Consider the following 22,452-nt stretch of genomic DNA (forward strand, 5'->3'; position numbering starts at 1 on the left):
AAATGTAAGTCCTGAAACCATTGCACATTTCCACATACCTCGCAACACCTCATGCCTACTGTATCCCCATAGCGCTCTCCGTTTCATTATCCACATTTTTCTTCCCGTTTGCGCAATGCGCGCAAGGCAACACCATCGGGTGGTGTTACAGAGAACCGAGCTTATCGTCGCGGTCACCGACATTGCTCTCTCATTGGTGGAAGCGATCGTGGCTTTTTGTGCGCATTCACCAGTGGAAGCCCCTGCTGGTGCCTCTCTCATCTCTCGGGCTGCGGACGGCGTCAAAGGGAATAGACTGAGTAAGGAGCTGAGAAACGCTAACGCTGTAAAACACTTGTAAAACCGCTTGCTTCTTGGCCTCGGAGCGGACGGGCTAATGGTGCGAAACTGACCAACGACCTAAGAATAGCTAAAAGCAATGTATTGCAGGGTTACAGAAGATGGAAAACACACACACACACACACACACACACACACACACACACACACACACACACACACACACACACACACACACACACACACACACACACACACACACACACACACACACACACACACACACACACACACACACACACACGCACACACACGCACACACACACACACACACACACACACACACACACACTCGCACGCACGCACGCACGCGCACACACACACTCACACTCGCACGCACGCACGCACGCACGCACGCACGCGTGCGCACGCACGCACGCGCACACACACACACAAACGCGCGCGCGCACTTGCTGTGTGTTAAAAAATGTCAAAAGTGCTCTTATTGGTGGCAGTGCACTTTGAATACCGTTCGTCGATCCTAGAATCTTTCCCTCCGAAAGAGGTGCGGCGACTAAACAAGGCAATATGGCGTTAAGTGTCTGACATTCTGCACGGCAATCAGCAGAGGCGTACCGCCATGTTTGGAGAAGGCGATGATTGTCGAGTTGGCATACGTGTACATAAATTGATGCAGACACACAAGAGGCTTATTTAGAAGCATTTGGTAATAAGAAGAACGCCACATTATATTCCATGCAATGCAAAAATATCACGCGTGCCCTATTTTTTCGTCTGGACGGGCTTAGATTGCTGGCTTGATGTTAATGTATTTACACCAGATAAGTGTTAAACGAGATAGGAACGTATTTTTTATTTGCAGTTTCCAAACGTCACGAGAATGCGTTGGCAAACCGTGGTCAGGGTCCTTTCTTTGATGGTAAGTAACCGCGCATTCCATCTTTGTTTTGCATTGTTTATTATCTGTTTAAGCATTAAGGCTGACATAAATAAGGACATTTCAATATTGTTACGGTTAAGGTTGAACAGTGTTTATTTACAGGACGAGTTTGGGGGGGGGGGTATGATCAAGAAACGATGGCGTCAATAGGCTGCGTCAGATAACGTCTTCTTCTCCTTGCCCGGCTCATGCCGTAGCAATCCTTGGTTCCCAGACGAAGCCCACTGGGCAAGTACAAATCACTCGGAAGGCGTAGGGTGAAACTGCTTAAGACGCGCGACATGTACTAACTGGGTCCGGCTAGACCGACGACCAGCTGACGTCAAGCGTGCCACCACGTAAGTCAAGTCTCTAAAGCAAACTAGAATGACGTCTGCGCCTGTGTACTGAGATAAAAACGTTTCGCATAAGCCATGTTTGAGTTGCGGAGTCTACAACTACATAATGTCGGCTGTAGCGTACGATACAGACTGATGTCGGCTGTCACAGCGCTCTTTCGATCGGTGTTGGGATAGCACAGTACGAAGACGAGCAATACGCCGGGCTTCTTCGGCAAGACACAGCGTCTTGGCAACACAGTACTCACTGTGAAAGTCGAACGGTAATATGGTGTCAATGCAGCTTAGTGGTGGTCGTGCGTAAAGGAGGTAAAAATGACTGTAATCAGTCATCTGATGGCTTGCAGTATTACAAGCATAGGTGATGAAGGGGAGAACGTCATCCCCGTCTTTGTGATTGGAAGATACGTACATGGCCAGCATGTTAGAGGTCTGTCCATACTTTCTACAAGCCATTTTGCCTGACGGGGATAAGATGTGGAATGGAGGAACTGCAAACTGCAAAGACGAAGCAGTTCTTCTACGGCGTCCGCACCGAACTGACGACCGCTATCACTAATGATGACACGGGATGGACAGCCGAAGAATGATGAATCGAACCAAAAGCCTTGCAACGCACGCAGCTATTGAAGATATTATGGCCGTATTTTCTGCCTAACGGGTCAGGTGGTCAACACATGCGGTCACCTATCCTCTGTCGCTAGAGGATCGTGGAAATGGGCCCAAAATATTTAATACCCACTTGTTAAAATGGGAGGCGATGCGGAGGCAGAGGGTGGAGAAAATCCGGCGGAGCGGTCGTAGGACGCTTGTAGCGTTAACATTGTTCGTAACTGGCAACATAGTGCTTGACTGTGTCTCGCATTCTGGGCCAGTAAAAACGCTCCTGTGTCTGGTTCAAAGTCTGATAAACCCTAGATGGCCAGAGGTCGTATCGTCGTGCATGGTTCTCAGTATGTCCGCTCGCAGACTCTGCGGTAGTACCAGAAGGAAGCGTGCGCCTTTAGACGAATAACTGGTCTTGTAAAGTAGGCCGTCACGGACGCAATATCGACCGGCTCCAGGACGCGAAGAAGCTACAAATAGTGGTTCCAAACTGATGTCATTTTTTGCTCTGCCCTGAAATCTATCAAGTCTGGGAATGCAGAAGAAAAGGGAGCAAAAAATTCATCAAAGTTGTCTTCATCACACTCCGTTATCGCAAGAGGAAGGCGGGAAAGACAGTCTACATGTGCATGGCGACGTCCAAACTTGTAGGAAATAACAAAATCATACCCCTACAGTCGAAGTGCCCATCGTGCCAGTCGACCGCTCGGGTCACAGAGATTTACCAACCAGAATAACGCCTGGTGGTCGGTAACGATAGTGAATGGGCATCCGTAGATATGGGGACAAAAATTGGAGGCTTATCAAGGTTAAGCCCAGTGGATGCGAAGCATCCACTGGGCTTAACATTAGCGTATCCTTAGCGTTTGGCGGCATCTTGACCGCATACACGCCCGGCGCAAGGACGCTGGCGCAGTTGCGGGCACAGAGACTGACGCGACGGCGGGCGCGCGCCGCTTCATCCCTGGCGTGACGTCACATATCACGTGATGCAGCGATGGTGGAACCGAAGCGTGGAGGCCTCCGCCGGGCGACGTCCGACGGCGCGATATGAGGCCCCATCTGCAGCCGGTGTGACTTCATCACGTGACATCACATCATGTGATCTCACTTCAGGGTCAATGGTGGCCACCGCCGGGAGGCGACCGACGGCGCGATATGAGGCCCCATCTGCAGCCGGTGTGACGTCATCACGTGACGTCATGTCACGTGACCTACTTGAAGGTCACTTGAAGGTCAATGGTGGCCACCGCCGGGAGGCGACTGACGGCGACGATATGAGGCCCCATCTGCAGCCTGTGTGACGTCATCACGTGATGTCATGTCACGTGACCTCACTTCAGGGTCAATGGTGGCCACCGCCGGGCGTCGCGCGAAGGCCCGAAACCTACGTTAATATGCTTCGCATAAAATTTGTGGACAGCGAAAACAGCTGTCAAGCATTCTTGTCCAGTGAAAGTGCAATTGCGTTCCGCCTTAGTCGAGGAGCGACTAGAATAAGCGACAACGTGTTTACCTCCTTGATGACGTTGCACTAGTACGGCACCGATGCCAATGCCACTAGCATCATCCTGCACTTCCGTAAGCGAGGATGCATCGAAGTGACGCAATATGGGTCCCGACGTTAGTAGAAATGTTAACTGGCGGAACGCGTCGTCGCAAGCCGATGTCCATTTGTAAGGGACGTCTTTTTGGAGAAGACATGTGAGGGGATACACCACGTCGGCGAACCTGGGGATGAAGCGACAAAAATACTAGCAAGTGCTTGTGTCTCGTCCTTGTACCTTTATGGTTGCATATGTTAGCGCTGTTACATTTGTCAAATCAAGTATGCACCAACTGGCCCAGAAATAAGTTTTGATTGGCCTATACACGTGGCAGCGACCAAGGCGGTAGCAGCAGATCGTTCGAATCAACAAAACAGTTTTTCTCTGGTAAGATGCGTCGACAAGGGTGGAGAGAAGCGCACTATTCAAAGTAATTTCGCCTGTTCCACAGTTAACGAAAGCAACACAATGCTGAAGAAAGTCAATCCCGAGAATCACATCATGAGTGCACCGCGGTAGTACAAGAAATTCTGTTTTGAAATCTTCTCCTCCGGATAGAACACTTGCAACACAAATAGCAATGAGAAGAAAGCACTTTCCACTGACACCGCGAATGTCACACCATCATTCCAGGGGAACATAACCTTCCTATCCAACCTTTCTTTAGAGGTCACACTCATGACGGAAACGCTAGCACCAGTATCTACTAATGCAGTTGCAGGTATGCTCTCAATTAACACACGCACTTTGTTCTTCACCATCATCATAGGTGGAGGAGTATTTAGCACAGACGCAGACTGTGCGGCGACCTTATCTGCATCGGCCATGCCGGCTAGTTTCCAGACACCGGTGGTGACGTAGAACGTCGCCGTGCTGCCGGTGAGCGGCGTTGGCAGCTGGTTGGTGGCGACAGGCTGTGGTCTGAAGCTGGCGAGCCACTCTTTCTAATATACTGACGGAAGGTGTTCCTGTGTGGCGAGCCTGTGGTGTTTGCAGCATCAGGGTCTGTAGGCCAGTGTTCGTCATAAATGCCCTGTTCAAAATTAGGCCAAGTCGGTGGCCTCTACACGTAGTACAGGTCACACCTGGGATTTGAGCACGCTGAGGAAATGTCTGCTCCGCCCGCTTCCTTTTCGTGGTTGAATCTCCAAAGCACCCTGTGAGGTCCGTAACGAAGCTGTCTCACGTTGGGAATGTATCTTCATGGTTCTCGAACCAGGCTAGCGCAGTGTCTGTGAGGAAGAGAACAACGTTGTCTAGCTGAGCCGTGGAAATCCAGCCATTGTACTTGCTCACATGCTTGTAGTGGGTGAGCCATTCCTCCACGTCCTCGTTGAATTTTCCTGAGAAAGGGAGTGGCTCCATCTGATGCATCATAGAACCGGTTGTCCGCGCTGAAGCAGCCATAGATAGCGGTTGGTCGCCGCTGGTGGACATCAGGACTCCAATGGTGTCAGAGGCAGTCAAGCGATGCGTCGACTTTGGCGTGGGACTTGCTGCAGCAGCTCCGTCGTTTTGGTTGAAGTACCCAGCACCTCCACCACAAAATTGTTACAGTCAAGGTTGAACAGTGTTTATTTACAGGACGAGGTTGATGGTTGATGGTTGATGGTTGATGGACGAGATAACGTCTTCTTCTCGTTGCCCTGCTCATGCCGTAGCAATATCATCAAAACGAATATTGCTTGAAATAATTTGCTTCCTACTGAAATCTCTGCCTCTCATTTATTTAGCAAATGGTTTAACACAGGCGCTACGGCCCATGGAATATTCCTTTAATGACGACATTTCCCGCAATTAGGGCGCCCTTTATAATCACTATAAGGAATTTTTTCTGCAGCTCTTGTTTCTGTCTTTAACACTGGGCAAAAAACGTTGTTCTAAGCTGCCATTCAATCTCTTTTCTTCCTGTTATTATCCAAATCTAAGAAAAGCATGTTTTAGAAGTCCAATTTTATGAAATATAAACATATACACTCATGTAACACAGCATGCTTCCACCACTGGCAACAACGCGTGGACATTAGTTACAGCGACAATAACTTCATTGGAGTGGCCTGAGGAACTCGATTGGGGGAGGCGAAGGCTCCCCAATCAAGTTGGTGGCTCGACCCACGACGAGACAGGGAGGTGGTGACTCTCCGCGACGTCGTGGGCCCTCTGGACGGCCTGTAGTTGGTGCGTGAAATTCGAGCTCTATAGCAAGGCGTCCCACTTGGACTTGTATTGAAGGTCAGAGCCCGCGTGGTACGGGCACAGCCAGAGCATGAGGTCGAAGGAGCAGCATGCGTGACTACATTTAGAGCACGACTGCGGGAATTTGGGATCTATCCAACTAAGCGCTCTGGGGGTGAGGTAGGATCTCGTCTGTAAGAGCCTGAAAGTAACGGCCTGAGCCCTGTTCAGTTTCGGGCTGGGGCGGAGGGAATTTCCTCCTGCTGTGTCTTTAATGCGACGTAATTTCGTGATAGGTGGTAAGAGGATCTTTGAAGGGGCAATCCTGTGGGAGAGCCAAACCATTATCTTGGGCGCGGTTCGTGAATTCACGCGCCAATCAGTTGGCCCGCTTGTTAAGGTTGCAACCCACTTGGTTAGTTATATCGTTCACGTGGGCCGGGAACCACGCTATCGTATGACCTCCAGTTTCGCCCATAGTAATACGAAAGGATCTCTTGACGATGCCGGCTGCGTGTTTAGAAACTGGAGAGGACGAGAAAGCCCTGATTGCCATCCGCGAGTCGGAGAAAATGGTCATTGGGCCTATTGCAGTTGGAAGAGGCAAGGCTATGGCGGTTTCCTCCGCCTCGGTCGCGTGTTTAGTGTAGATTGTCGCTGCGCTGATAAGTGTTCCGCGCGCGTCAGCGACCTAGATTGAAAACATTAGTGGCTGACTTTGATTCTTACGCATGATTATTTTGAATGAAACATGCTTTCATGTGCACTTTAAATGGATGGGTCTAAAGCTTTTTATATTGTGAACCAAAACATATGATGTGATTAACCGTATGTGCTCACGGTTTTCGCGATCATTTTGTCTCGTTCCTGCAGAACTTTCTTCGAGAGCGTGATTGCTTTGTGGAATTAGAATATGTATGGTACATTCCGCTGGTGCTTATCGCGCTCCGATGCGGATCGCAACAATGCAGCGTTCGCTCCAGACTGGAGCTAGACAAAGCACGCCCAAACCGAACGTACATCTACTTGCCAAAACAGTCGAAGACCGGAAGCGGAAACACGTCAGCGCTATTGTTAAACAAGAAGCATCATCGACCAACAGCGCAAATGCACCGCAACCGACGTAGCACCAACAACGAAATGTGCAGAAGTCACATGAACGGATTTCCGTCAGATTTATCTCGCGTGTTTATGTCGAAGGCGAGAGCACCTCAAAGTGCTCCGAGCAGGAAGCGCAGTGCTCTGAAAAAAAAAATCAGTTGAATGTGTTCCAACTGCTCGATTTCGGCCATTTGTACATAACGCGCGGCACCAGAGCGATCGAAAACGATGAGCTGTATGTAGTACCTGTAGTTAGTTATTTTTACCGCTTCAAGTCAGTGTCTCTCAGAGGATTATTTTGTCGACTATGTAAATTATTATAATACCTTAATGACTTTTGAAGGCCACCTATGACTGTACACGTTTCCAATGTAGCAACGACACTTTAATACGCTCGCGACATTCAGGATACATTCTGCACTTCGCCGTATTTCATATAGTGTAATGAGGCTATTAGACTTACTTGGAAAAAGAATTTTGAGGACGCTTAAGCTTCGCCTTTAAGAGTAGAACGCGATATCATTCAAAGATAACTGACTTCTTCTCACACTTCCCGTCAACCGCAGTGTATCTAACCGTAACGTTTGCCGGGAAACGCTCACGGCAAATTCTATGCACGAAGGCGGGTTTTTTGGTAGAAATGCGGCCTCTTGCACGGACCACGATGCGGGGGAGGCGAGCGCCATCTGGGAGTGTTTCAAGGAAGCGGGCGCGCCGCTTTTGTGGATTCTGAGATATTTACGCACCGGCGTGCGCAAATGGCGGACGCCATCTCTGTTCTATGCATTGTATAAACGCTGATAAAGGGGTCTGTTGGAGCGTTCGCCTAACAGAATTAGGTTAGTTTGTATATTCAAATTTCAATTCGAGAGTTATCATGCCTGCAAGTTGTGTGTAAGTCGTAAGTCGTAGTCGTAGTCACGCATTTTAGCATGAGAAATTCAATTAGTTCAGTCAGTTATTTGTGTCACATGAAAGGCCTGGGTATGCGGGGTTCAAAAATATGTTTTGCCGCAACGACGTCTGATAACCAGCTCCTTAATGCTGTCGCGTTAATACATGCAGTGTACCGCGTGGTTCTGCGAAGACATCTACGAAGACTAATTAATTCTTAATAACCTATTTGAAATAAAAAGAGCGTTCCTTCGGAGACCTGCCGTCAATGGTGACGACCATGGTGTAACGGGTCATACGGGTTTACTATTACTATTACCGTAGCTATTACCAGAGTCCTTCCATGTTTTTCTGGTCACGAAACTCCGCCGTCACGCTATGGGAGAGGTTCATATGCTGCCCAAAGGTGCCGCGACGCGGCGCCACTGTGCCACAGAGGGCATCGTTCGCGTACCGAAATGCGTGCGCAGTGCTAGGCGAGCTGACTTTTCGGGTACGTTCTGTGCATGTGCTGTGCTATTTTTCGAGTGTTGGGCTGTTTGGTTGAAGTGGTGGGGTGGGACAACGATGCCGAACACGTGTTGCGTGCCTGGGTGCCGTTCCGGCTACAAGGGCACGACCGAAAAGGTGTCGTTGTTCTGTTTACCTAATAACAAGGAGCAGCGCGAGAAATGGAAGCGGGCCATACCGCGGCAGGAAAGTGGCGGTTTTAATTTCGAATCGAAGTATACACGTGTGTGCGCGAAACACTTTGACGCCTCGGACATCGTCACTGCGTACAATTTCAACATCAACGGCGACGACGTGTCCCTGGAGCGTGAGAAGCCGACGCTGAACACATTTGCTTTATGCTTTGTTGCAACCTCAATTTGTGTTATACCAGGATAGAGTAGTTCACAGCAATAGCGCCCTTACCCCGACCATCTATGAAAGGTATAGCATTAGAATTCCTTTAAATGCAAGTGTTAAAACAGAATAATATGCATTGTTTTATTTTCCATTGTCCTTTAGTCTTGGCTAATGATGGGCTACAATTCAATTGCACGTACTTTTAAGTCTATAAGCTGCTATGAGTAAGAAGGTTATTAGCACACTGTTAGCTACATTTGTATTGTGATTTGCTGAGCAAGTTTTGTCTGCATGTTTAAGTAACAGCTGAAGAAGTAGAAAGGTGGTATCTCTAACAAGCCATTTAAAAAAAATTGCTGTATTTGTGATGTGGCTACTTGTGTTCGTTTGAGAGTTCTTTAGCCGTGTGTTATGAAATGCTTATGCTTTACACTTTCTTGTTTATAGAAACAATCGACTATGCATTCTGTACTTATTGCCATTCGTTTGCTGGTGTTTGTTTCCTGCCTCCCAATGCATACCTATCACGTTTGATCTTATTTCTTTATGCGTATTATATCAGTGTCATGCTTTTAACAAACTTCTTGCATTGTGAATGGTGGACCATTTGTGACCGGACGCCTCCGTGCTATCTGTATTTCGCTCCGCTTATTTTACATGATAAATAAATGATCGTGCTTGTATTTTGTTTTTGCACCAACACGTTTTATTTATTTTCTTAATCGAATTATAAAGTTTTTTTTTTTCATTTTTCGACCATGATAAGAATATCAGGACCGGTGATTGCAACATTTTAGCATATTGTAAATAGTTGCGAATTAAGAACCAAAATACCTAGTCCCGTCGTTTCTGCGTCGAAACCACGAGCAGTGAAGTGCTGGGCTTACTGACGCTTCTAAACGACTGCTTGCTAAGGCAATTGCCTAATTACAGCTAGCTTCAACTGTGCAGGTCCTAACACTTCAGGTTCGCCTTAATCCGTTGTTAAAAGCCGCACCGAAGGCATTTAGCAGGATGCGTTGTTGGGCAAGTTGGTTCATTGTAATAGGAAACATTGGTTGCGCTTTCTAGACAATCACATGTAAGAAGACAGGACAGGTCTGTCTGTCTGTCCTGTCTTCTTACATGTGATTGTCTAGGAAGACATTTAGTAGCGAAGTTCGTCTTGTATTAATTCTACCTAAATCTTATTCAGAAATGACATCGCTTTGCAAGAAATCTTAAGCGCATGGAGCAGCTCAGTTCCCTTTTCTTTGTCATTAAGTATTCTACGGTAGCAGCCCTTTGCAATAGCAATTTCATTCTTTTGATCTCGTTATAAGATACTGCCCACAGAGTCCTTCTATGCCACAGTTTAACAGAAACTGAACAGCTGTGCTCGGCGAACAATCTGGCGCTATGCGCAACGGAGAATTGGCGCTTACTCCTCTGGTGATAAGTGGGACCACTGGCGTTTTGTTGCGAATGCGCGGTGTTTAATTTAAGGCAAATATTAAAAAGCGGAACCCACCGAAGCGTTGAGGCGAACGGCGATGACGAAGAAATCCGGACCGGGACCGCCCGGCCGTGTACAGCGGACGCACTTCGACGGGGGCGAAATGCAAAACACCCGTTTATTTAAATTTAGGTGCATTTTCAAGGATCCCAGGTGGTCAAAACTAATCCCGAGTCCCCCACTACGGCGTGCCTCATAATCGTATCGCGGTTCTGGCTCTTAAAATTCCAGATCTTTCTTCTTTTTGGTCTGAGACCGCCGCAAGCTCCATGTTATGAGCGGCTTTTCTTTTCGGCCCGTGCGCTCATATCATCGCAGAAGACACGCTCAGGCAGTAATTTAATTATATTCAATGTTAAAAATAGTTACGTGAAACTAAAGCGATCGTTGAGGAAGTTGAGAAAGCTAGAATACCGAGGCTGCCCCACACACAACCACAGCGCTAGCGGCGTTCGCATGCCCTCTCATGCACGGTTGCGCCTCTAGCGGCGGGCGCTGGCGCTATATGAAACTGAGGCGGCAGTTTCGTGACCAGAAAAAACATGGAAGGACTCTGCTATTACCGTAGTCGCTAATTAAGAAAAACATATTAAATAATATTTAACCGTTTAGTTTGACCGCTCTCATTGTAATTGGGAAATAGCAGCGGGCTCTCCGTCTTTTACCGACTTTTGGATCTGGAAAAGTGCGATTACTCACGGAACTGTAACACGACAAATCTACGCTATCAGTGCTCGTAAAACCGAAACGCAAAGCGGCAAAGCCGCGCCCCTCGAGGTGACACTGTCTGTAAGCGCCATGTCTGTAAAAGCTCTATGTCTGTAAAACTAGTGTAACATATTTGTTCCATTTATAAGAATGCTAAAAGCCTGCTAGACAAAAGATAAATTCTGAAGGCGTAAGCTGTTTTCATTGTCTGATATAAGCATGTAAACTACTGCTATATATTTGAATACATAAAGTGAAAGTACTGCAGTGGAGGCACAATAATATGCCCCATAGGTGCTCGAATCAGTTATGTTTCCACATATTTCATAAAAGGACACTGAATCACTTTTTAGCAAAATCGAGAAACCCATTTGAAGTGAAGCTAGATTACTTCAGAAATACTTTGCAGCAAAAAGTATTCAATGCATTCAGCTGAAGCGGAGTTATTGGAAATCAAAGGTCTTCTTCGCATTGCTCCCGTTCCTGTAATGTGTTGTACTGCGAAGTTTATGGTGGAGCGGGGCATGCCCGCAACGCCCCGACTATTGAACGTCACCGTGGCGCGCAGTTCAAATTTGATTTCGGAGGTTCACGTAGACGTCACTACTTCCGATTTTGGAGCCTACGGTGCGTAGCCAAACGCGGTTGTCCTCAGCAAGCCACGCAGCGCTCAGCCGGCGTACTCGTCGCAGCACCCTGCGGCGGCCGCGGTATCTATACGCTACGTAGCAAACCACCGCTGCATGCAACTTTAGTGCGTATGCATAGCGTTTGCTTTGTGCACGACAGCGCTTCAGTGCGCGATCGCGCTCATATGCTCCAATCTGGCAGAGCTACGTGTTGCTGACCGGCTTTGTTCTGCCCGCTCGAGCTTGACAGACACGCACTAGCGACATCCAGCTTGCGCATTGTGAAGCGCTATCAACAGACTGTTTTAGCAGTGCGTTACCGTATACTGCGCGCGTTACCGTATATTGCGAGCGTTACCGTAACCGGCTGCCGCCCGCCCCGGTGGCTTAGCGGCTATGGTGTTGCGTCGCTAAGCACGAGGTCGCGGGGTATAATCTCGGACGCGGCGGCCGCATGTTGACGAGGGCTAAATGCAGAAGCGTCCATGTCTCTTGCATTGGAGGTATGCTAAAGATTCCCTGGTGGTCAAAATATTTCTGGAGCTCCCCACTACCATAGCCTTATAATCAGATCGTGGTTGTGGTACGCAAAATCCCTGAATTCATTAATTCGCATGCGGGCTGCTAAGACTGTGCATGCGCGGCGTTTTGCGGGCTCTTCTCTAACTTTTCCTGGAACGCTCCGCTGTTTGAGCCACAGCGTCGCAACCCGGGCTGCCAGCTTCGATCCTTATTTGGCCGTGATACTTGCTCACCATCGCAACAGCTAGGAATATACTATAGAACGTGAACACAGCCATTGCTCTGTCTCTGCTAACACTGAGGACAAACTATAAGCGCTGTTTTGCCGTTAATATTCAGATAAGCAACTTGCTTTGAGTCTGTTATGCCTAGAGAGGCGCCATCATTTCCATCTAATAGCTGGCGCCACGTGACTGTACAGAGTTAATGGACGTTATACGCTGTAGTGCCATCTGTTACATGCAAGTTCTCCGTCTCTATGGCCGCTGAGATCGGGTGGCAACAGCGCGCGCCATCCATCTACATAGTCCACTCTAGGCCTAGCAGCGTCAAAACAAGCAACCAGTTTAAACAATAACGACAAAGCAGCGCTTACAGTTTGTCCTCAGCGCGAGTTGGGATTAAGTGAGTGTCGATTTGACCATTTATGTCTTGCTATTACCACGTAGAGCAAGCATCACCGCCGCATGGAGGATGGAAGATTAGGAATGAAGCAGGCAAGGGGCCCTCGGATGATGCCATGTTTTTGAATAAGCATGGAACGTTCCGGTAAATTTATACTGGAGCCCGCTAAACTCCGTGCATGCGCAGTCGTGGCAGCCGGAATACGGCAACTATCGCGATATACGGTAATGCTCTCATAAAGCTGTCTAACAGCTCACTACAAAGTGATGTCTGCCAAGGCGTCTATCCAGGAGCAGCCAGGATTGAGCGCTTGCTTGCAAGCGTATACGTCTGACCTTACCTTAAGTTTATTTTGGTGCAAGACTATACTGGAGTGTTGAAAACTAAGGCAAATAGTGAGACCCGATGGCTACGACACTGATAAGCAGCGCTGCCAAAGATTAATTTCTTCGTGAGCGGGCGCTGCCGAGCGTTAGCAGGCGATGGTCGGCGATAGTACGATAGCCATACTTCCAGAAGTGCGTAATTCCTCTCGAAATTCGAAATGCAGATTTTCGCTTACTTCAGCCTGTTAATTAAACTGCGTGAATAAATATACTCAGTAACAATATAAACGTGCGCACTGATCCAAACACGTCCCCTCTCTTTGGATGTCAGCTATTGGCCAGTATAGCAGCCGCGTATCGGAATCTGCTATTTGACGAAATGTAGAAGAGTGAGGAGCGGGCTTCTGTTGAAAAGAGAATTTCAGAAAAAGGGTAACTTAGCGCTCCGCTTGCGAGCTCCACGCGCCGCGCACGGCTTCAAAATTTGTCTGAGATGTTCACAGCCGCCTCCGCTATCCGCGTATTGTGTTTTTTCACCAAGCCCGATTATTGTTTCAGGACCCCTTTAAAGCGGTATAGGTGTGTTGCGCGTTCCGAGAAGCGAGTGTCACCTTGGAAGATATTGTGGCAGCTTGACCATTCAAAAAGAACCTTAACCACTATAATAAAATACACAAAATAACTTTTCCTCCATTGTGGTAGTAAGTCTTGGGTCCTAACAATTGGCCTGCATGTCTAGTTACGTTTATGTGGAATTGCGAAGTGTGTGTAACCGCAAAACAAGTTCTACTGAGGTCATTTTTTCAAGCAACTCTGTCATACTTCTTCATTGCAGGTTTTTGCGGCAAGCGGTAAGCAGACTGTACTGAACTTTTTATTTACTTGAAATTATCTACTATATGCTTACAAGCACTAGGCAGCCACACCTCTTACAAATAATGTTGCGTAAATAACGGAGTCCCACATAACTCATCTTTATTCATGTCGTACCACTTGCTGCTTCACGTTCCATTTGCGCGTAGCGGCGTACAAAGGTATATTTGGTTTGAAACCTCTTTTTGGTACATGACTTGCCCGTTTTGTATCGGATAGTACGGGTCGTCTGCCGCGCCGCCGAACGAAAAGTGCAGATTTTCTCGGCTGCAATAAGTGACGCCGTCTAGACCTAGCATGTTAAAAAACGGTGCCCGCATTTGCTTAACCGTAAGAGCTACGGATGTCCACACTGTCAGTCTCACAGAAATGTTTTCTGCTTCATTCCCACACTGAACTTACTTGCAGCTAGATTTTTATGCATTAGAATGGTTGGTATTCAACCAAATACCTCTCTTTGCGTGGAACTACTCTGAATCATTCCGCGTGTAGATTGGTCTCCCAACTTGTGGATCATTGGTGATTTATCACATCCAATTTATAAGCGAAAATAGTGAGCACGATGGGAATGACTTTCATTGTTCCATACGATACTCAAGCGTAGACAGCGCATATCTGCCTAAAAAGTACTTGCCGTGATCGATGAATAATCACGTCATTCATCAAAACATTTCATTGGAGTCAGCTTTCTAAGAACACTAGCGGATCTAAAAATCAACGTTACAACATATACGACAAGGAACAGAGAGTTTTGGAAAGTAGAAATCGTTAGAACGACATACGGGCAACAAACTCTTCGTAACAACCTGCGAAGGCTACTGAATAGATTACACAACGAAACCAATGGATTGGAATATACCTCTTTTAAAGTTCCGCATAGTTATTTCTGCCTGCACTAGATTGTTTCCCTGGCTTGCACAGATTTTTTCCTTATTCGAACTAATGAGTCCCATTGTACAGAATATACTCTTGGTTTTTCTTTTGTTTAGTTTGTATGAGAAATGTTATTGTTACGGCTTGTGTTTTGATTATATCTTTTTCGCCCTCGTGTTCTTGACCAGTTGCGATACCGTTATGCCTATTGGTTGGAGTTGTTTTTTTATTATGCCCTGTTGTTAGAGCACATTTTTTTTCTTCATTTGCTTCACATGGTTCGCGATGCTCAATTTTGTTTAAATGGCATTTCTAAACAAGGATATACTGCCTTTGTGTTTGCTAACGCCGCGTAAATGCCAATGCGGGGGCCTGCGGCTTCGTCAAGCTGTTCATGTGGCAGCTTTTTCTGCATGCCCCTCGCGCAATGTACTGATGCAAATAAACATCATTGTCATTGTCATTCCCATTCGTTTCTCCAGGTATTTGTAAGGAGGTGGATTTGGGAGAACTGGCGAAAGATTACATCAACACTAAGATCGGTCCCGATAATGTTGAATCGTACGGTCTCACTGCAGAATATTCCTACTGGACCGGTTGTGACGAACGCAAATCGAAGTGAGTTATTTTCAATAACCCGAAAGTTCCTTAATCATTCGATTTTCATGGTATGCTTGAAGCCCTTCTTCGTTTGCCTTTGTCGCGCAGCTTGTCTTAAAACGTTTTACGGTAGTTGGCCTTCCCTTATTCCTCCGCTAGACCAAGCTAAAATCTCTGTGGGAGCTTCAGAAAATTATATTCCTTTTTTGAACTTATGTTTCATGGCCTTTACCAGGGAAGAATAAAATATGGAACAATATAGAGGTTAAGAAATGGGTGCTTTTGAATTAAGATACGGAGAGCAATGATGCACAGAAAGGCAGGGAGGTTAAGCATACGTAGTTCCGGTTTGCTACCTTGCACGGGGGGAAGGGTTAAGGGGGATAAAAAGAGAAAGAAAGTGGAAGGCGAGATAGAGTAAGAGAAAAAGATATACGAGCAAAAGCAAACCGCGTACACTGTCGAGCGGTAGGGAGCGGCGGTCTTAAAGTCTATCGTGAAGCCTCTTAGACCGCAGGAACCTTACTAACGCTAGTAGGGCCTTCAGCGCGGATGTTCTTTGGGAGCATTGACCTAAAGTTTTTAGTTCTGATAGTGGACGATTGTCCAATTGATCCAGCAATCTGCACATCAGTTCCTTCTGGGCACTATATCGCGGGCAGACAAAGATAATGTGTGCGAGCGTCTCGTCACTGCTGCATGTGTCACACATGTGGCTGTTAGCCATTCCAATAAGGAAAGCATATGAGTTTGTAAGTGCAACGCCTAGCCACAGACGGTACAACATGGTTTGTTCCCGTAGCGTTAACCCAGACAGTAGATGCATCCGTATATCGAAAGACAACGAACGCAAACGATATGTGGTGAAAGCGTTCGAATCCCACATGGGCGATGTGCATTCATGGGACATGAATCGCAGCTCAGCCGCAGCGTCTGTTTGTGAATGCGGAATAAAAACACTTTGGCCACTTTCAGGTGCAGACCGGGTGGCTTCGTCGGCGTGGTCATTCCCGCTGATGTTGCAATGTCCTGGAAGCCACTGAAAGATTGTTGTGTCGCTTATCATGGCTGCGATGGTATATCTGTCAAATTTCTGACGTCAGTTGTTCACTGAAAGATTGTTGTGTCGCTTATCATGGCTGCGATGGTATATCTGTCAAATTTCTGACGTCAGTTGTTCATTGGGTCCTTGTAGGGCATGCACTGAAGGGCTGCCTTGGAATCACTAAAGACTGTCCGCTGTTGCAGTGATTCCTGATTAATGAAATCAAGTGCAGCACAGAGTTTCGCAAGTTCGGCACCCGTCGAGGTGGTAACACATGAAGGCTTTAACCTGATTTCTTCAGATTTTACCGGAAATATGACTGTAGCAGCGGAGCTATTGAGTTGTACCGACCCATCTTTGTGGACATGTTGCCGGAATCTGTGCACGTAGTAAATGTGTTCCAAAGTTGCTTGCTTCAAAGATTGCAACGGCGGTCCAGATTTATTTCTGATGCCCGGAATCGACAATTGCACTTGCGGCCGGTGCAGACACCAGAATGGGTCTCATAATCGTGTAGCAGGCGTGAAGTGTGAAGGCAAGTAGGAGTGATATCTAACAATACTTTTGATAAATGTAGAATGTGGCCTCTTTTATGGCAAGCAGGCAAGATGGTGTGAGGGAATCCGAGTAAGGTGTCGGATGTGTGCTGTCAGGACATATGTAGCAATGTAGACCGTCAAAGGAGCGTCTCTGGCGATGGCCGCTGTCGCAATCTGTGGAGTAGTTTTAGGAGACCAAGACAAGTTCTGAGTGCTCGGGCTTGCACACTCTGCAGTCTGCGGATATTTGTAGCGCAAGTATTTCCTAGTACAGGTAAGCTGGTACCACAGGAAGCGTAAAAATAGTACCTTTATAGTTGCAACATTGATGGTACAGTTGCGCCCTAGGACTTCCCGCCGAGAAAGACGACAAGGTCCACAATGACGGCCAAACTCTTTGTCATGTACGAGACGTGAAGGCTCCAAGACAAGTCTCTATCAATGATAACACCAAGAGGTCCGTGCGTTCATCTGCATGGTACATTTTGGTCATTGATCCGCAAAGCATACGGGGTCATCGATTTGCGAGTAAATGCAACGAGTGTACCCTTCTCCTGTGAAAGCTCCAGGCCTTGCCTGCTTAGGTAGGCTGACACGGCCGTTGAAGCCTTCCGAAGTCATGCGCGGACTTGGACACGTGTCATTCCTGGAGCCCATATGCAGATGTGGTCTGCATATACGGAGAACTGTACGGTTTGCGGTAACAATTCGGCGAGACCAACAAGCACCAGGTTGAACAGGGTCGGGCTGAGTGCTTCGCCTTACGGTATGCTACGACTGGTCTAGCTAGACGGCGTTGGTCCATCTTCAGTCAAAATAAAGAAATATATTCCATTCAAATAGCTGCATATCCAGCGGAAGACGTGCCCACCAATCCCTACCGCTTCTGAAGCGCCCAGAATCGCATGATGATCTACATTGTTGTAGACACATTTAACGTCAAGGAATAAGGCCGCCGAAATTCATTGCAGGTGTTTCTGATGCCGTACGTACGTTACAAGATCAATAACGCTATCTATTGACGAGCGTCCGCGTCGAAAGCCAGCCATTACCAATGGGTAGACGCTGTAAAATTCCAAACACCATTCTAGTCTTGTAAGGATCATTCTCTCCAGTACCTTGCCGACGTGCTGACGGTAAGATGACAATTCCGATGAAGATTTGCCAGATTTAAGAAGTGGAACAAGGCAACTGGATTTCCACGTCGTAGGGACCAAGCCGTCACGTCATGATGTGTTACATAGGCCAAGAAGTGCATGTCTGGCTTCTTTACCAAGATTTGCAAGCGCAGAATATGTGATGCCATTGGGTCCTGCGGTGACGAAGATCGCGCAGTAATCTTCTGCTATGTCGACATCTCGGCGTCCTTGATAGAGGGCTAGAGATCTAAATGGACGGCACTGTTGAGGAGCTATTCGAAGTCCACCGACTGTGCTCCAGACAACCGACAGAGGTTTACGCGGATCGAGGAACTCGCGAAAAGATTTCCAGCGTTGACTTTGCAGTACAGCAATGCGACGCTGAATTTTATTTTGAATGCGTCTGGCCTCTCTAAGGTCGCAAACCGATTTAGCCGGTCTGTACCGTCGCTCCGCTTGCCGGTAGATTGCATGGAGGCTCTGTATTTCCACCTCAAAATCCGTGTATTTCTCTAATAACCGAAACGAACGCATAGCATCCTGCTTGGCCTTGGTGATCTGAGTTTCCAGTGTTGACGAAAAGCCTTTCTGGCATGCGTCTTCCATAAATGATTGAAACGCGGACCAATCGATTGTTTGCTGAAAATTTGCTGAAATAAATTTGTTTAGCCCTTTAACTTCAGGTAGGTAGGAATGGGGTAGCTTGCGTAAGTTCCTCTATCTGCGAACCAATGGACGCAGCGATTGAGGCATCGCGAGACAAAAGCTAAGTCTTAACAACTGCTGTACATCCAGCCGCGCAGAAACGGGGGATCGCCATCGTATAGACAGCAAAGTTCATGGTCGCAGGCAAAGGAAACGAGGTTTTTTCCTTTGGAATTTACCTTGATACTTCCCCAAAGTGCATGATGTGCGTTAAAGTCCCCAACAACTATCTATGGACCAGGAGTCGTATCTAAAATATCACTTAGTCTCTGTCTATCAAAACGACTTGATGGAGAAAGGTAAGCAGCCACTAAAGTAAGCGCAAGTTTGTGTTTTTTTTTATGGTAAACTGGTATTAATTGCAGTGTATATGTTGAGGTATAGGCTGACATTTTTATTTCACCAGATTTCATGTGCCTCTCTTCGACCTAAGTTAGGCTGACCTAATGCGCTTTTCTATAAAGTACGTCATGTACATTTGCGTACAAGCTCATTTACAAGCTTGTACAAGTACAAGCTCATTTCTACTCTTCTGACATCTTTTTATGGAACCGATATTCGTTCCACTAACAGCATTGCTGGAGATTAGGTCATGATTCTGCAAGGCCTCAGAAGTCCATTTAAAGCTGCCTTCTCTTGTCCTTGCACTCTCTATCTTTTTTTCATGCGGGTACATTTACCCGCCACTATTCCTAGTATAAGTAAAGTGCTGAGCATCATTATGATATACGCGTTGATATTTAAAAAAAGTATTCTAGCTACCTTGGAGTGCGGCGTGTGGTGGATATTGTTAGCGTGTCTTAATGATCACCATTTCACCTATTGTGAATTTACGTGAGACGATCGCTCGCAATCGCGATAGCGCACTTTGATTAAATACGTTTACCAGAGGACAGAGGAAATCATTTCAGAATGCCGGCATCAGAAGCCATCGCAGCGCAGAATGATGACGGCACAGTTGCAGTTTTTAAGAACGACATATTTGGGCTAGTGGCTGTAGCCTGAACTGTTGTTTACAGTGCTATAAGTGCTACTGTGCTGTGCGATGTTAGTATGCAGTGACAGTGACCGACTGTAATTGCGTATCTGTGCTCACTTTCCTTGTCTCGCCCTATTTTCCTGTCACTTTACCTCCCCTCCCCCCAGCATAGGGTAGCAGATCGAATTTTCTCCTCTGGTTAACCTCCCTGCTTTTCTCCTTCTGCCTCTCTCTCTCTCTCTCTGCCTAAAGGAAATGATCAATTTACCAGACGAATTAAGCTCCAGTGGGACTGTAAGTGCGATTGTATGTAATGCGCATATTGATCGTTTATATGTGCGTTATTCTACCACAAAACATTTCGGTCTTCATGTTTGATAAACTGCGGGAAATATATTATGTCATGTCACTGCATATATTAGCTTCATTTCACTAACGTGAGAAAATTCTCACGACCGTTATATCCCCCTCTCTTCTGCTGTTCCAAATGAGGCAAAAATTGCACCCTTTGTATACATAAACGGAACTTAAATCTTCCATTGTGTGCATTGACACGTTTGTTAATGCTTGTAGGCTGGCGTGCGTACTGCAAGCTCGCGTGGAACTCGAGTGCCACTTAATAATAGCCACTCACCTGTTATTGTTCAGACATTATTATTCGCTCTTTCACAAATTTGATAGACCACCGGTGCCCCACTAGCGCTAGTGCTATGGTGAGCGTAATCCAAGGTACCCAACTATAAATAATCAATAGCTTTTCTTTATTTTTCAAGTACAACGGCGTTCCACATCACCATAAAAAAGAAATAAGCTTTAATATAGGACCTTCCTGAACGGCACCTCGTGTTCACAAGCAAGTATTGTGTACATCTAAGACAGGCAGTGCGATACTCAGCCGTGACTGCGAGATTGTTGTAACAATGATTTTTTTTATGACGTACACACCACAAAATGCGACAGCAACATGTGTGTTTTAGTGGACGTACTTTGCACGATTGCTTCGCTATCGTGCTGTTCCGTATAAAGTTTATTATCTCTCTCTCTCTCTTGTGCGATTATTCATTTTTATGTCCGCGGAAGATGTAACTGTGAATGAATCTGAGTAAAAAAGAAATATTTCAAGGAAACTAAAAACAGAGACAAGAGAAGTACAGTAATGAAGTTGAGATCGAATATCAGAAAAAATTATGCTGTATTCTCTATGCTTTCATATAGTACGTAGTCAGAGCTACATTATCAGGAACAATTGTGCAAGTGCTGCATGCAGCCCCCTTTACCTTTCAGCGGCACAAAACCGTGTGCACGCAAAAGAAATGCGTCATGGTAGACTGCTTATTGAATGGGCACGTCTTGCTCATTGCACTTGGGTTCGGGTCATTAACATCAAACTTGCCTTGAATAAAACATACACCATGCATAAGTTAATTATTACCGGCATCCGAATTGCAAGGTTCATCAAGGCAGAACTTTTCACCTTGTAATGTGTAGTCCCGTTCAAATTCTAACTGCTTGACTAATTGCGCGTATTACTCATTTGTATCCTGGCCTTGAGTTAAAATTACTGCTGTTTTAATAGAAGTGGCTGCCTTGGTGTTAATATCTTGTAAACCTGCAGTGTTGCTAAACAAGTCAAAATTTACTCTTGCAGCCTGGCACACCAGATAACTTGAAAAGTTTAATAGAACCGTCCTTGGTGTGATTTAGAACACTGTACTTGCTGTAGATTACCCATGTACTGATCATTCCAGCCTTTTTAGAATGCTCACCGTTCAATACCTTGTTTTAGGCCAGCTACATGTCTGTAGAAAGTATAAATACATGTATTAGTTTGACGTAGAAGCACTACATGCGTCCACGTTTGGGCGCTGCGGGAACATATAAGTTTAAGTTTAACTTTAAGTACACTCTGTTGCGAGTAAAGTAACGTCAGAAGCTCATTTTTTTATTTTACAGACACCCTATTACGGCAAGAGTAACAAACTTCAGTTATGGTAAACCAGAACACCCAGACCTAACGTTTAGATCTACGGTTTGCCGAGATAAATTTAGCTGGATATTCGATAACTTCATATGGAGTCCTTGTGTGATACCTGTAGACCATGTCATTTACGGTATGCACAATGGCGTCCCAACGCTATTGCCTGTTCAGCTGCACCTGCACAATCGCACGTCAATAGTGTGGGAGCCTCAGAAGTTGAACATGAAGGATGGTCCGGTAACGATAACTATTGTGAAGGTAAGACCCGTAATACTGTCAATCGAATCTAATTGCTTTATTCACAATTGATCATTGTTAATACTAATCCCGTTTTTCTACGAAGGTTCTAAGTAATGCTTATGGGCAGTGAATTACATACAGCGGTGTTACTTTTTCCGCCATGTTTTATTCCCAAAGGCGATAATCACTGATTAAATTTCTAATAAGCTATAGTTCACCAAGACAATTTCATTATTTCAATTGACCAGTTCCAATTACATTACTGAAGCCAGTGAGTAATAAAGCCACTATATTTCAGTTTACGGACACCAGTCCCCAAACGGATCATTAAATTTATTCTCATTGCATTTCTCACGAAACGTTTGGTGATGATTATCGCGAACCTGGTGTCATTAGAACCATTCCTACCAAGTGTACTTGCATCTTT

At 46.3% G+C, this 22,452-nt stretch overlaps 1 protein-coding gene across 2 annotated transcripts in view; it reads left to right on the forward strand.

Moving 5' to 3' along the window:
* The window catches only part of LOC142577833 (uncharacterized), a 31,663-nt gene that overhangs the window by 3,913 nt on the left and 5,298 nt on the right, over positions 1–22,452 (forward strand). For both annotated transcript variants that reach the window (XM_075687279.1, XM_075687280.1), the window contains exons 2-5: positions 1,163–1,219; positions 13,890–13,905; positions 15,283–15,418; positions 21,761–22,043. In XM_075687279.1, coding sequence (XP_075543394.1) covers positions 1,163–1,219; positions 13,890–13,905; positions 15,283–15,418; positions 21,761–22,043 — 492 coding nt within the window. The remainder of the gene's footprint in view (positions 1–1,162; positions 1,220–13,889; positions 13,906–15,282; positions 15,419–21,760; positions 22,044–22,452) is intronic.

This window comes from Dermacentor variabilis, chromosome 4, assembly GCF_050947875.1.
Source record: "Dermacentor variabilis isolate Ectoservices chromosome 4, ASM5094787v1, whole genome shotgun sequence".
NCBI classification, from domain to species: domain Eukaryota; kingdom Metazoa; phylum Arthropoda; class Arachnida; order Ixodida; family Ixodidae; genus Dermacentor; species Dermacentor variabilis.